This window comes from Tachypleus tridentatus, chromosome 2, assembly GCF_004210375.1.
Source record: "Tachypleus tridentatus isolate NWPU-2018 chromosome 2, ASM421037v1, whole genome shotgun sequence".
Lineage (NCBI taxonomy): Eukaryota > Metazoa > Arthropoda > Merostomata > Xiphosura > Limulidae > Tachypleus > Tachypleus tridentatus.
The window spans coordinates 93,374,026-93,390,866 of NC_134826.1; the positions used below are offsets into that span (position 1 = coordinate 93,374,026).

General features: G+C 31.0%; 1 protein-coding gene across 3 annotated transcripts in view; it reads right to left on the reverse strand.

The window, feature by feature from the left end:
* Positions 1–16,841, reverse strand: part of LOC143244566 (G protein-coupled receptor kinase 1-like) — a 138,025-nt gene that overhangs the window by 19,514 nt on the left and 101,670 nt on the right. For all 3 annotated transcript variants that reach the window (XM_076489493.1, XM_076489494.1, XM_076489495.1), the window contains 7 exons: positions 16,233–16,307; positions 13,181–13,242; positions 10,245–10,296; positions 8,361–8,452; positions 7,663–7,762; positions 7,406–7,487; positions 1,974–2,104 (listed from right to left, as the gene is read on the reverse strand). In XM_076489493.1, the coding sequence (XP_076345608.1) occupies positions 1,974–2,104; positions 7,406–7,487; positions 7,663–7,762; positions 8,361–8,452; positions 10,245–10,296; positions 13,181–13,242; positions 16,233–16,307 (594 nt within the window). The remainder of the gene's footprint in view (positions 1–1,973; positions 2,105–7,405; positions 7,488–7,662; positions 7,763–8,360; positions 8,453–10,244; positions 10,297–13,180; positions 13,243–16,232; positions 16,308–16,841) is intronic.

Below are 16,841 nucleotides of genomic sequence, written 5' to 3' on the forward strand. Positions count from 1 at the left end.
CTGTTATTAAGTCAATAGAAATAGTTAATTATAAGGAACTAAATATTAAATTTAGAAACAAAATATGCTGTTATGAGGAGTAAAAATGTTTTGCATTAATGTATTATGCTAAATAAGGAGTTTTTGCATAAATATTGTAAAAATTAAAAGCTAATTTGTATTTTGATATATGCTTACTATGTGAATACTATTTAATTTACTTTTCAGAGGAAAAACTTTAAAACCAAAATAATTAATCAAATTCTTAAAACAAATAACTTGTACCTTATAACAGTTATTGAATAGAGTGTTAACTCTTTTAACACGAGGTCAATCTATACGACCAACCATGTCACCTCTTTGTATCCATTTAAAGTATTTGCATATTTAATACTTATAATTTTCAATATAATGTGTATACCTTCATAAAGTTTGGTACTATTTCATTTAATATTATACGTCTCTAACAAAAACTAATATTTTTTAGTGAAGTATTCTTCATAAAATAAAGATTTATCCATAAATAGTATTAAGTATTTGTTTTAAGTAGTCCATGTTCAAAGTAATTTTCATGATGAAAGTAAAAATACTTTTCCTTATCTCAAAACTCTCAAACTTATTTTATGTAACCTCTAAGGCCTCCTAAATAGATTTCAAATGTTTTTTTTAAAGTAAAACTTGATACTATGCATGTTATTTTCTCTAACCTAACTCAAAATGAGAATGATAAATCTGAGTGACCTTGTAACCACCAAAAAACACAAAATAAATCTAAATTATCCTTTTTATATTAACTTCATACTGTAATATAAAACCACATTCATTTATCCTAATTACCTCTAAGTTCATAACAGTATACATTTATTTATAATTAAATGTTATTGTTTTTACTACCCTTTGAACTGTGACTAACTACCATCTACATACTTATAAGTTGTAAATCACTCAGACAAGGTGCAGCTCACAGTATGTTAGCATCGCAAAATATTTTTACTTTGTTATTATTTATTTTACTTATCTAATCTTAACTAACCTAAAAACATCCTTATATTTACAGTTTCTTTGCATTTATAATCATAAAGAATAAACAAAAAATGAAATGCTTATTGAATCTTTTTTTCTTGCTTTCAGTTGTCAGAGAGAATTTACCCTAATTTTTTGATACTACTCATAATATTGCAACTAATAATTTTTATTTAATTAAATAATAATTAAATAATTAAATAACAATATAAACTAATAACATGCAAAAAGTAGACAAATTCTCATACCTATCAAACTTTTTCTAATTTTCTAGCTCTGCAACAAGAATCTTTACAAATTCATCCAAACTAGCCTTTAACTTTCCTATGGGAAAGCTGTTTGTACTCTGAGTGAAACTGACACTTAACCATTTAGAACATAATATTACATAACATGTCATTTCATAGATGAAAACCTTGAGTTTATATTCATTATAGATAATATATAATTAAACATAAAAGTGAGCTAATAACGAATTATGAAAGAAAGGATATGACACGTGAGAGTGGCAGGACGGGTCTGATTGTTTATTTGATAGCTCTGTAACCAAACAAAGTTGAAGACTATAATAAATGTGGTTTACCTGAGGTATGACGATTTTATAGAGTGATTTACATCTAAATACATATTTTTAAGGGATGTTTGATAAAATAGGAATGATGACATGCTGAGAAAAAAGTGTCACAACAGGGAAAATTCAGGATTTTTTAAAATGTTGCCTTGTAGAATTAAGAACTTAAAACTTATGTGCTATTAACATATAAATTATTAGCTAAGATTTCATACTATTCTAATTGGTATAACATCAACAAAAAGTAGTTTAATAAAATGTTGAGTATAAGACACTGAAGCTTTGTGTTACATAAAGTAAAAAATACCCAGGTGGATAAGGATTAATGTGTGAACTGACAAAATCAAAATAAGAAATAAAACAGAAACATTTCAAGAAAATTCTTGGCTCTTCATCCAACCTTCAGGTCCCTGTATACCACATATCTTCTGTGCATATGCTCAAGGCCTAATATGACTTCAGATGCATAGAACCTCATTTCTTGTTCCCTGAAAACACCATGCTGGGACAGATGGTAGTGTAAGTCACCTCCTACATAATAATAAACAAGAATGAAAAGCAATACTGAACAATACTTTTTATTCTGTAAACAACACTGCTGTAACTATTGAGAATGTAAGTTACAATATACAAATATACAAGTACTGAACTACTATTGACCATAACTCATGTTGAACAAACAAAAACACATATCTTGTCATACCAACTGTACTGTGATATGCCATTGATTATCCTTCATTTCTTTCATCAAATTAAAACAAAACTCTCAAGAACATTAGTAATTAAGTCATATTGCCAACTGAAAGACTTGTGATATTTGCATTTGTATAAAGCTATTCAAGAGCTATCCGTGCTAGTTTTTCCTAACTTTGAAGTGATAGAGTGGGGAGGGCACCTAGTCAAAACTATTCACCATCAACTTTTGGGGTACACTTGCCCAATGAAAAGTAGGATTTACCTTCACATTGTAATACCCACATGGCTGAAAGGGCTTTGATCTTGCATTTCATAGATAGGGAGTCAATCACCTTAACTACCAGGTTATGCTAGGCTCAACAGCTGGTAAATTCTCTAATTAAAAACCTAATTCCAAAAAAGCTAGGAAAATAGAGAGCACAGGGTGATATGGAAGAGAGAAGATATTAGAAAGCTAAGCTCTTGAATATTTTTGAATATCACTTAATATCAATAACCTTATTTGTAGTAATTTGAGTTAACTGACAAAAGAATAACTAAATTAAAAAAGATTGGTAAATAAAAAAATAGTAGGTTTAAAGTTTTAAATTGGATCTTAATGAAGTAGCCTATACTGTTATGTTAGAAGAGGGTTATGACATATAACACTACTTTAGACTTAGATATAATTCAACTGATTTGGTAAATCATAATACACATTGTTATTTTAAGCAAATACAATTTGAAGATTAGTTGACCATTTCTTCATACTTTAAGAATGGACTTGGTTACTTGATTTTACTTTTATTAGTTTAAATTAAACTTATAAGTAGGTTTTAAATCAGGCTAAATATACATTATTATTAAATAAATGTAAATTGAAGTAAAGACTAGTTTACTGTCACTTCTATATTTTAAAGATAAACTTACATATTTTAGCATGAAGGATAAAGTAGTGATAAAATACTATCATATTTGATTCTCAAATGGTAGGCTTAACAGTGTTGTCAATAGGTACTAAATATAAGTACATAGTATTTATTTCCAGGCCAGAAATACAATAGTCGAGACTAGTGTAGCAGTTAAGCACTTACAGTTTGTAAGGTGTGATGGGTGTAATGAATAGGTCTCATTTGGGAACTTAGGACTGATATGTACATTTAAGGAAGCTAGTAGTGAAAATATGTAATTTGTTTGTATAATTTGCAGGTTGGAAGAGAAACTGGAGACTATCCTAATTAGAGTAAAAAAAAGAGTTGGGTATGTGTAAACAAGTGGGCATCATGATTCCAAGAGGAATGTAAACTTTGACATGCAGGGGATACACTAGCTAATAGTGGCTTTCAGGAAGTTAGAAATGTAATGAGCATGTTCTACTGAGCAACAAATTTTAGCCTTCAGCTTGCACAGCTGAGAGACTATTGGAGGAAAGGAAAACAAAAGGGACAGGAAAGGATGTGAATGAAAAACTCAAGATTACAGCTATACATGATTCCTTGAAAAAGCATGTAGATAGGATAGTCTGTGGGGTAAATAGGAAAAAAAGAATTATATTATGCTATTCAGGGCACACGTGGATATAACCGACAGAGTACAAGATATAATAAAAGGGGCTAGCAATGATGCAATCTTTGTTGTTCACATAGGGGTTAATGAGGTTGGAAAGGGTAGATCAGAGTAGCTAAATGATAAGTACAGACAAGGTTATGAAAAGAAAAGGGCAATAATTTAACTAAGGCAGGAATGCATATGAGAATTAATCATGGGGTTGAAATTATAAGTGGGTCATTAGAGCTGAATGCTAGACTCAGTTTAATATGTAAGGATGAGCAGATCAGCTGGTTGGGCTTGGGCATCAAATCAGTGGAAGAAGAAACATTTTGGAAAGAATGATTTACATTTAAATAGTGTAGGAGCAGACTTGATAGCAAGAGCTATGAACTCAGTTGTAAGAGAAGTTTTAAACTAGAACTAAGACAGTGAGCAGGTCCACAATAAAATAAATACAAAATATATTTTGTGAAATGGTCATCTGAATGATCAAATATGGAAAATTTTAAAAAGTAATTTTTAAATATTCAAGATAAACGTTCTCTATAAAAAAAAAGTGTAGCTGTAAGTAAAAAAAACAGGTTGGCTCACAGAGGACGTAAGGGATAAAATTAAAGAAAAGCATAAAAAATTTAAAAACAATTGAGTGGTATGACAGATTTAGAAGATTATACAATACTGAGAGATTTTGTTGAACAAGATTATTTAGACATCAAAAAGAATGTAGGAAATAGTTGGTTGAAAAGGTAAAAACTAACAGGATTTATTTAAATATATTAAGAGTAAACAAAATATTAATATGGGAATAGGGTCTTTGAAGGATTACACATAAGGACTCATAACTGCTAATTTCAGATGGCTGGGTTATTAAATTATGCTTTTTCTTTTGACTTTAGTAATAAAAATTTAAGCAACGTTTCTCATCCTGAACAGTTGATAGACGGAAATAGGACTAAACAAGATGATCATATTACTTCAGAGCTCATTAAAAAAAAACTGGAAAATTTAAAGAATGATAAGACACCTGGGCCTGATAATATTTCCAAGGGTTTTCACAGGGGTTAAGGATTGAATATGTGAGCAACTTGCTACTATTTTTTTGTGAATCCTTGAAGAGTAAGCAGATGTCAGAGTACTGACAGTTAGCTAATGTTACCCCTTTTTTCAAGGAAGGTGATAAAATTTGTTCCAGTAATTATTAACTTATTACTCTTACATCAGTTGTTGGAAAATGATTTTTAAAAGTCTGATAAAAAATGTTTTGCAAAGTAATTTAACACATGTTAGAATGTTATTGGATAGTCAACATAGTTTCACTAAGAGAAAATCTTGCCTTACAAACCTTTTGACCTTATTTTTAAAGGTTACTATTTATGTAGAAGAGGGTAAAGATGTAGATTTGGTGTATCTGGATTTACAGAAAGCATTTGACAAAGTGCCACATGAAAGGCTTGTAAAAATATTTTCTCTAGGTGTGGGGGATAAGTTGGTTAATTGGATAGTCAGACAGATGAAAAAAGTAGGGAGTTGTTATAAATAATGTCAAAAATATGATACTTCTAGACTCAGTATTAAGACTACTTTTTTTTGGATTTACATCAATAACACATATAAAGAAATTGTCAATAAATTACTTAAATCTGATGATGATATTAAAGTCTTGGATGTTGTTAGTTATGAGGAAGATTTTGTTACTTTACAAAAGGATTTAGGTCATTTAGGGAGTTTGATGAATAACTGATGGATAGTCTTTCTTTATAATAAATAAATGATAATGCATATGGTTTATCAAAATTTGAGTTATAGTATAAATTGGATTGGAATAACATTAACAGTGTTATAGAAGTAAAGGATCTTGGTGTAATGGTTGATAAGTCTTTGAAGCCATCCAAATAGTGTGCTACTGCTAGTGGTTAGGGCAAGTAAGATTTTAAGTTCTGTTTACAGAAATAATTAATACCAGTCCAAATAAATTATAATTCCATCGTAAGGTCACTATGTAGGCCACATTTGGAATATTGTGTTCAGTCATTGTTTCCTTACCTTGGAAATAAACTGCAAGTGAAAAGAAAAATGTAAAATAGTGTAAATAGAAAAAAAATATATATATCCAAGATGATTCAATGACAAGTATCTACATTTACATTTTTTAATTTTAAACATTTGAATGTACTGTATTTTGATGATAATAGCTGGAGTTAGTGTTATGGTAGAGGAAATGGAAAATAAAATATAAATACTTACCTTAAAAAATTTTTTTATTTTTATTTATGAGATTATAGAGATTATGCAAATGAAATGTAAAATCTGCAAGATAAAAATATTTCTATACTCAAAATAAAAATCACCTTGCATGTTAACTATTCACAGTCAGAGTGAAAATAACTACCTTAAATAAAGAATTTTTAAATAAAATAGAAAAAATTAAAATTAAATATTGTATTTTTCTAAAACTAAATACCTTTAGCAACACTTATGTCAAATTTCAAACAATTTCATCCACTAGTTTCACTTATGTAAAAAACTATCATGACAGTTGCATTACAAAACTAGTAGGTTGTGTTCATAGGGGTAATTAGTGATGAGAATGGAAGGACTAAGTGGCACAAATATAAATTTTGGTATGGTAGGAGTCACCTTCAACTAAGATAGTTTTATTTTTCCTTGAGGGTTGTTGGTTCTTGGAAAAGATTGTCTTCGTATGTGGTGGAAAGAGTAAATTTAAGTGACTTTGTAGAAAACTTAATAAATATATGAATTGATAAGTTTAGTGGATGGGACAGCATTAGATGTTGTTACTGTCCCTGAACATTACTTTATTATGAGATGTCCTATGGATTCTCACTTTATTGACTCTTAAACTGCCAATTGATATGGGAACCATGACTTGACAACACCAAAATCATTATTATTATTTTTCTCTCTCAAGATATTTCCAATATAGAGTCTATTTGGTAAAAGATAAAATAATGATATGTATTTTGTAGTAAAATTACCATGATGCATTTATTATTGATAGTTGTATTATGGAAGTAATTTTTATTGCTTCTAAGAACTGGTTTCCCATTGGTTTACTGGCTTATGTTTACTTTTTTTTTGTTACTAACACAAATGGCTTGTTCAGGTTTCTTTAATTGGCTTGTTTTTAAATTTTGCACAAAGCTACTCGAAGGCTATCTGCACTAGTCATCCTTAATTTAGCAGCATAAGCCAACTCTTGGGCTACTCTTTTACCAATGAATAGTGGGATTAACCCTCACATTATAATGCCCCCACAGCTGAAAGGGCGAGCATGTGTGGTGTGATGGAGATTCAAACCCACGACCCTCAGCTTAAGAGTTGAATGCCTTAACTACCTGGCCATGCCAGACCCTTTCTTTGGTTGGTAGTTGTATCTTTTGTTAAAGTGCCAAGATTAGTTGCTTGTTCTTTCATTTTTATCTACTCATGAAAATGACCAAAATATTTCCATTTACATTGATCATCTCCTAAATTTTAATGTAAGGTGATCATTTTCACCTGCCCCTTTATGAAAGGCATTTCTCTCATTATAACATTGCAAACAAAGAATTACGTAAAACAACAATAAATTTCAGATACACTTACCATTCATAAGGTCTAGAATAAAGCAAAGTTTATCAGGAGTTTGAAAAGCATATGTCATACAAACAATGAAAGGGCAGGCAGCCTGTAAACAGACAAAGTTTATGTGAAAATATTATAATCATCTCTTTCACTAAAAACAACTGTTAATAAATTTGTGAAATTTATTCAGTCTGTAACTTAACACTCATTCCAGTAATAAATTCACGTATATGTAAAACTTATCATTTACTCAAGTAATAAAGCAACTTAATACTTACCCCTGTACTGACTAGACTCAACATGATTCTTTCATTCAAAGCTAATGTCTCTCCTTGCTTCATCTTTATCCTCTTTTTGTCTAAGCATTTCATTGCATACCTAAAAGATACAGTTTGCTTCATCTTTTTACCAAGTCATATAACAATGGAAGATTATTTTAAACTTTCTTGGCAGGTTTGAACTTCCATAAAATTTATATTCTCCTTAGAGTAATAGTTCTTGATAGATATAATAACAGTTCAAAAAAACACAAACATGTTCAATGGATATGGTCATGAGGGAGTTACTGGCTTGATGTGGCCACCATTCCTGTCAACAATGGATGGTATCCTTAGAAGGACATGAAAGAGAACTGGAAAAAAACAAAAAAAAACTGTTGGTCATTAAACATGGCTAAATTCTACCTGTTTAATACCAGTAAAGTCTACCAATGTAGCAGATACTTCAAAATGAACAACTTGCTTGAGGTATCACCATAACCAAAAATTCAATTGGGTAATCTGGAAGAGTAGCCATGTTCAGCTCTCTGTCATGTCATCTCAAAGATATGGGACATCACTGACACGAATAGTAAAAACATCAAACAGACAGAGCCCTCTGATAACTATTTCTAATGACTTTGCCAAGAAACTTTTCCAAGTGTTTTTATTCTTTTCAAACTGTTGATGTTCAGGCAGTTTTGTTCCATTAAACTCACATTTTTCCAGTATCAGCTTTTCGACATCCATACACTTCACCAAACCCTCCCCTGCCAATGATCCTATGAACACTGAAGTCATTCATTGTCAGCTGGAAAAAAACAACATTAATTTAAATTCAGCACATGTTTATAGTCTCATGACATAGTTTCTGTAAAAGATTCTAAACTCGAAAGAAATAAAGTTATCTCAGCAAGCTTTCATGATAATATATTCAGATTTTTATTCTCAAATCTTAATCTAAATCTTTCAGTGTTACAACAACCCAACTTTATAAGGTGTTTATTTGTACTCTTATTTGTTTGCCTTTAATTAAAAGTGTTAAACATATTTTAGTTGATACTCTTACTCACCAGCAATGGCACTCACAGTAAATAAAACCATCTGATTGTATCAAAAACTTATAACACCCTAAGCTCAATAGAGGAGAAGTCATTAATAATTTCTTTATCATATCTAAAATTTAATATTTTTATCCTAAACCTAAATCTAGATCAACAGTAACAAACTTTAAGTAGGTATGTGAATTGTGATAAAAACTGCTTATAATTATATTTTTCTGCTGTTAAAGTATCACTCTCTATTCATGTTATTTTACTGCCACTGAAGTACAACTTTACATGATTAAGTTAACAAACAAGCTCACCTCCAATGCAATAAAACTTTAATAGAAACATTTTATTACTTCTGTGACAGTAAGTCTTCAGTTCAAAATATACCATGTTATAAAAGCACCATTTGTGGTATATGTTAATACTACTACTATAGCTACTTCACAGTAATTTTCAAAAGGGAACTGTCTCACTTATTTAAAACTTTAACTATATAAAACTTACCAAAATTCCAAGTAAAGTTTATTGAATAAAGTATAAACTAAGGCCTTCAATACAAAGGTTTTTGAAATATTTCTATTTTACATAGATGTTCTACTCAGAAAGACTCCACTGTTCACTACAATCTCATGATAAAGTGTTATAATTAGAAAGATCCATCTGATCTTTTCAGAAAGAGATACTATCAGAAATACTCCACTCTCCATCTAAATCTTTTGATAAAGAACTACACTGTTCACACAAATTGTTTAGTAAAAAACGACCATCAGAAAGACACATATGTTTATTAAAATATCTTGATAAAGAACTATAATAAAAATGCCTCACTGTTAATGGAATATACTGATAAAGCACAACAAGCACTGTTCACCTGTCTCTCATAATAAATCACTATAATAAAAAAGACACCATTATTCACAAGAATCTCTTGATACAGAACTACAATATAAAGACCCCACTATTCATAACAACCTCTTAATGAATTATCTAATAAAACACACCAAAAATGGATTGGGCATGTAACTTAAAAGTGATGAAATCAAAACTGAAGCCAAACTTTACAGTAACTATTCATTCTTTACTGAGCTTGACCACGTTTTTGTTCAATTTGTGGCATGATGATAGGTAAAACAAAATATGCAGGCGAGTTAAGTTGCACAATCAATTATTTTTTGGTTGCACCTTTTTTTAATACCTGAGATCTTTTTGGTAAGATATCATGTCAATTCACACTAACAAACCAAAGCAGGTAAGAAAATGACATGTAATCAGTAACCAACATTAGCTTCAGGGTTGCAACCCTATTATTTGAAACAGTTCTATACTTTACAGAATCAAACAGATTCTTTATTATATATGGTGGCAGTTGTTCCCTTTTGAAGTACACCTTTTTATTTATCTTGTGGTTATGCAACATTTTCAAGTATTTGTTCTCAGCCTAAGATCAAAGTTGCAAACCACTGCATTTGAGGCACTTAACCTTTATTTGAAATTAATTTCCCAAATTAAATCCTCAATAATGTTTCTGAACTTGTGAAAATTTCATCTCACCTGAATATTCAACTCTAAATTCTTCCACTGACAAAACCGTGTGTACTTCTCACTGAAAACCAAAGAATTATCCAATAAATAAATAAGTAGATTCTCATCATGGTTTAGAATAACTTCAGTACACATTCTAAATAAAATGTTGCACAAGACTCAAACTTTCAAAGAGCTTCTTTATCAAATTAATAAACTTCCTCCATTTTGACAGTTTAAAAATTGTGTGTTTATTTTGTATCATTAAGGGATTATAATTACTACAAATATAATATCAAATATTTCATTAAATCAAAACAAAATCAAAAGAACTATGACATAGATATGAAAAAAAAACAACTAGTTACTAATTGATATATCACTTATATTATTGGAAAATATTTGATGTAGTTTTTGTATAAAGTCTAGAATATGTACAGTATTTCTTGAATGGACCCCCAATTTAGCAGTTCATGTTATAGTTTCACTACCATTTCAAATTACAAGTTGAAATAAAAGTAACATGACATAAAACAAGGTTCTATATATTGAGTAATAATGAAAAAATATGAAAGTTATTCTCTTATACCTATACAACAGCAACAAAACAACTTGTATATGTTAAGTAATAAAATAAAACTATTTCATTTGCTTAGTAACAGCAATGGAATCTGACACAATATTTTACATATGCTGAATAATAAAACTGAAAATATCTTATTTGTTAATATAAAGTAATAAAATATAAAACAAGAGTTTATATAATGCTGAATAACAGCAATAAGTTACACTATGTAACAAAATATTTACTTTTTCTTATTCCTGGGCAGAAAGTGTTGTTTCTCAATTACTTATACCTAAAGTAAATGAAAAAGACCTATTTTTCTCTACAAACTTTGCTTTTATGACCTGGGTAATGAAATTTTCAAATTTACCCACTTTCCAGAACATTCCTGGTAGATTCAGTGATGAGAAGCTGATAAAGAATTTTCTCAAACTTACAACAATTTTTAAGAACCTTTCAGAATTTTTCATAATAATAATAATAATATATATATATATATATACATGGGTTCACCACTCACAACTTCAGTTTAGTCCTAGCTGCCTAAGTGAACACATAGACCTATCTGATTTTATCAGATATGGCATCAAGAAGTTGCAAGCATTCTCCAGATGCATTCTGCTATGTATGTGGCTAATTTATCAAGACAAGAGTGAAAAAGTACTCTGACAGCATCTGCTAAAATATGTGAAGCCTACAAGGCATACTTCAGCATGCCTGTTGGGGATCAAGGCAAATCCTGGGCAGCTCATTTTACCTGCAAGCACTGCAAAAAAACTCTAGAAGGTAAGACGGATAATTTTTGCTTGCTTGATTAGTAAAATTTTATATTATACAAATTTAAGACCTTTTAAACTTTAAATATCTTTTACTTTCTTTTTTTTAATTTTCAATAGCATAGGAAAAATATCACAATTTATTTTGCATGAACCTCTTCCAAATTTGTTGTGGATGAAATAAATTTATTCTTCACAATAATAATTTTATTTTGTTCTTTTGCAGGATGGTACAGAGGGGAAAAGAGAGCACTACAACAGGAAGCACTGGCCACAACGGACTGAGACCTCTGTGGGGAGGCACAATGTTAAGTGTGAGCCACTAGTAGACCTCCAGAAGATGTTGTATCCACCATTGAACATAAATTTGGGTCTTATTAAACAACTTGTCACAGCTCTCGATAAGGAGTCTGCAGCCTTCAAGTACCTTCGAGACTTCTTCCCTAAGCTGTCTGAGGCAAAGGTCAAAGCAGGGGTCTTTGTTGGACCACAAATAAAGAAGATCCTGGAGTGCACAGAATTCCCCAAGATGCTCAGTAGGAAGGAAGAAAAAAGCTTGGGGTAGTTTTGTCACAGTGATTCAGTGCTTCTTGGACAATCACAAGGCCGAAAATTATGTGGAACTCATGAAACTTTGTAGAATGGAAAGCAACTGCCTGTTGTGGAGACACAAGTGTAGAGGATGACGTTTCAAAAGTCTTCTGTCTTTCATCTTCAAGTCCTTTACACTTGTGTTTCCACAACAGATAGTTGCCGTCCATCCTACAAAGTTTCATCATGAATACTATGCCTAAATAATCTATCAAAGAATATGTGGAACTCGTTGGAGCTCTGGTGAAGAACTACGGCAAAATAGGCTGAAAAACGTCCCTGAAAGTCCATATCCTTGATGCTCATCTTGATAAATTCAAAGAGAACATGGGAGCATACTCAGAGGAGCAAGGCGAGCACTTCCACAAAGATATACTGGAATTTGAACGCCGCTACTATATTTGGGTGCTGATTCGTGAGTGATTTACATTACGGTCGCAAATCTCAAAAAACCACTCGCTTCTAAACATTTTTGTTCATTTTTGCATAACTTTAGCATAAATACATGTAAATCTTGATTCATATGTTGTTTTATTCAGACCTTATGTGAATGAAAATGTGCAAATTTGTCCGTTTTTACATAGAAAATAGGTTAAATTATAAATTTCTTTATCCAGGTCACAAAAGCAAAGTTTGAAGGGAATAATGGCCATTTTCTGTACTTTTACAACATAAGCAATTAAGAAACAGCACATACTCTCCAAGAACAAACTTTGTGTTACATAGTGTAATTTAAATATTACTTTCTTTTTATGTGACTAATTATTCCGAATTAAGAATAATTGTTGACCTGTTCACAGTGAAAGTAATTAATTACAGATCAGAAAAACAAAGTTTGAAGGGAATAATGGCCATATTCTGTACTTTCACAGTATAAGTAATTACGAAATAACATCTAATACCCAGGAACAAAATCTATGTTACATAGTGTTATGAAACAGTAATTCTTATTAAATTTGTAACAATGATCTGCTGTTAAAGCATACCTTATAGCTCAATAACAACAAAGAAAATCATATGATAAATGTTCTTACCTTTCAATGAACATTCTAAACAGGTCTCCTCTCAAATGCCTAAAAACTTCTTCTATATATGGCTAAAATTAACAGAAAGGCATGTTGCACTAAAAATGTGTAGGGAAATGAGAAAATAAATAAACAATGGAAAAATATGTCAAAAAATTAAGATGCTTTTAACAAACAGTTTCATCAATTTAAACACCAAAATTTTAAAGCATGGTAATAAGTTTTCATTAATTATGTCAAATTCTCAATTTAACTGACCAAATGCTTGTAAAGACACCACTTGATGGTGTGTGTCAATACTACTGCAAATGCTTCAGTAATATTTCCAGTAGATAATTTTTTTTTTAACAGATAATTAAAATGTTAATAATTTCACTTTCAAGATCAAAGATTCCATTTAAGAAAATGTCAGGGAGTTAGTTGTTTTATAGAAAATTAAGTTTTAAAGGATGATAATCAAATTTATGCCCTTATCCCTTGGGTTTTATGTTCCAATTACATACATCTAAAATAATGTATAAAACTTTAGACGAAATTAACATGATTGTCTTGCAAGTACAATTGTAACTCATTATTCCTGTATTATGCAACATTAAATCTCTAGGCTTCAAAGAGTAGTAGCAACAATGGGTTCTAATCTCAAAGCATGAAAAAAATCAGTAAAATTTCTGTAGGAGAAAGAGAGAAACAGAAGTAATATTGATGAAAGTAGTTTTTAAATAATGACCATACTTTCTCATCATTATCAAAAGAAAATTTACTAATGATAATTGTTGAGCTGAGAGTCTGACCTCATTTTATTTCACTCCATTTCAATCAGCACAGATATTGCAATGTATTAATCCTGCCTTGTTTATTAAGTACAACGATTTTAAGCTTCCATGTTGAAGTAAGCCTCAATGAAGACACCAAAATGATGTTCCCATGAAGAAATAAGACAGTAGTGTCCACTACAGATCCCAAAACTACAACTTCATTTTCTCTCTTACAGCTGCAACCACTTAGAATTGTGATATACACTACATGGCCAAGAGTATGTGGACACCCCTATGTGCTTGTTGAACATTTCGTTCCAAAACTATTGGCATTAATATGGAGTTGCCTCCATTCCACTATTCTGGAAAAGCTTTTACTAGATTTTGGAATTTTGGAACATGGCTGCAGGACTTCATTCCTATTCAGCCACAAGAACATTAGTGTGGTCAGGCACTGATGTGAAGCAAGAAGGCCTGGCTCGAAGTCGGCATTCCATTTCATCTCAAAGGTGTTAAATGGGGTTGAGGTCAGGGCTCTGTGCAGGCCAGTTAAGTTCTTCCATACCAACCTTGGTAACCCATGTCTTTATGGACCTCAGTTTGTGCACTGGGGCACTGTCATGCTGAAATAAAAAAGGGCTTTCCCCAAACTGTTGCCACAAAGAAAGTTGGAAGCACACAATTCTCTAGAATGTCAATGTCATTAAGATTTCCCTTCACTGGAACTATATAGCCTAGTCCAAGCCATGAAAAACAGCCCCAGACCATTATTCCTCCTCCATAAAACTTTACAGTTGACATTTAGGTGGGTAGCGTTCTCCTAGCATCCACCAAACTCAGATTCGTTCGTCAGACTACCAAATAGAGAAACGTGATTCATCACTCCAGAGAACACATTTCCACTGCTCCAGAGTCCATTGATGGTGTGCTTTACACTACTCCAGCTGATGCTTGGCATTGCACATGGTGATCTTAGGCTTGCGTATGGCTGCTTGGCATGGAAACCCATATCATGAAGCTCTCGATGAACAGTTCTTGTGCTGACATTGCTTCTAGAGGCAGTTTAGAACTCGGTAGTGAGTGTTGCAACTACAGACAGATGATTTTTATACACTTCACACTCGGCAGTCTCATTCTGTAATTCTGCCTACTGCTTTGTAGCTTAGCTGTTATTGCTCCTAAACGTTTCCACTTCACAATAACAGCACTTACAGTGGACTGAGGCAGCTCTAGTAGGGCAGAAATTTGATGAACTGACTTGTTGGAAAGGTGGCATCTATGACAGTGCCACACTGAAAGTCACCAAGCTCTTCAGTATGGTCCACTCCACTGCCAATGTTTGTCTATGGAGATTGTATGGCTGTATGCTTGATTTTATGCACCTGGCAATGGGTGTCCACATACTTTTGGCCATGTAGTGTATCTTTAGTTATAATAAAACACAAAAAGAAAACTAAACTGACATCTAGGACTCATGACCAACATTAAAATAAACATCCAGAGAAAAAAATAAGATCTGAAATATTAAAAAAAAAGTCAAGTATGCATAATCTTTGCATGTTACAAGCAAATAAAGTGTTTGTTTTACTTAAAATGATCTACAATATTGGATATTTTCAATTTTCTGAATAATTGGAGTTGAAAGTTTCACTTAAATTTGCTAAGTGTCTCACGGATTTTGGTTTAAAAAGCAAACTCTATAAAAGGTTGTATCACACAGTTATATATAAATTAGATACAGTTTAGAATTAAATGTTACCTTTATTTCATTTCAAAATAACATGTTAGGGAAAGCTAAAACTCCCAACATCGAAGATAATCAAAACCAAAAACTTAAACAGGTAAAAATACTGATTTTATCCCCCTACAGACTATAAATTAACAAAACTCATGCATATTAATTATATTTATAGTATTTTGAGTTGTCTTTTACTTACCACTGTTAACTGTATGAATAATATACAGTATTGATGTTACTAATTTATGAATCTGAATTATTCTGCAGACAAACTGTTTAAAATACTAACAATAAATATGAAGTGCAGTCTATTGTTTGACAAAGACAAATTGAAAGAATAAGACCAGACTTCTTGTATTAGTGGTGTGATGTTAGTTACATGGCTGGTGTTTTGAGTTGTATTTTACCAACCATATTAAAGGTATATCATGTTATTTTCTAAAATAAAATAAAATTGTTAATCATATGACAAAAATTAAAAAATAGCAACATGAACAGTGTATAAATAAAACATATTGTGCGCTTCTGTTGGGTTAACTAGGTAGTAGAAAATGAAACTGAAACCTACCTGAAACAAATTAACTGGTACTTCATTTCTCATTAAGTACTTCTGTACATGCCTAACAGCATCTTTGGAATAATTCTGTTTCAATGAAAAAGTTTGTAGGAAATCTAATTATAAAAAATATTTGGACTAACATTTGAACAACACTTTCATTATAAAGTGCTAAGAAAGAAAATTTATTCCTAAGTTAAAATATGTATGTAAGACAATGCCAACAAGAAACATCTACCTTTGTGTAAAATTACAACATTCAGAACAGCAAATTTTCTTTTTTATTTGTTGAAAGTTATATGAAGAATACAAATCAATAGAGACAAACATATGTAAAAAGTAAAAAAGAAAAGTGGATTATAAGAAATCAACCACCTGCTAAAAGGAATAAAACAGTCCAATGTCTGAAAAATATTACAATTATTATAATGAATTAGATAAAAATCTACTATCTGCAGAAGGTTACAATATCCATTGGATATTCACAACAGTAATGGAATGTTATAAGTATTAGTTCTAGCAAGTAATTCATGAGTACAAATACTGAAGAGTTGAAGATAATGCAAGAGCATAACATGTATTGAAAAGTTAAAGAAGATAATGCAAAATTAAAACATTAAA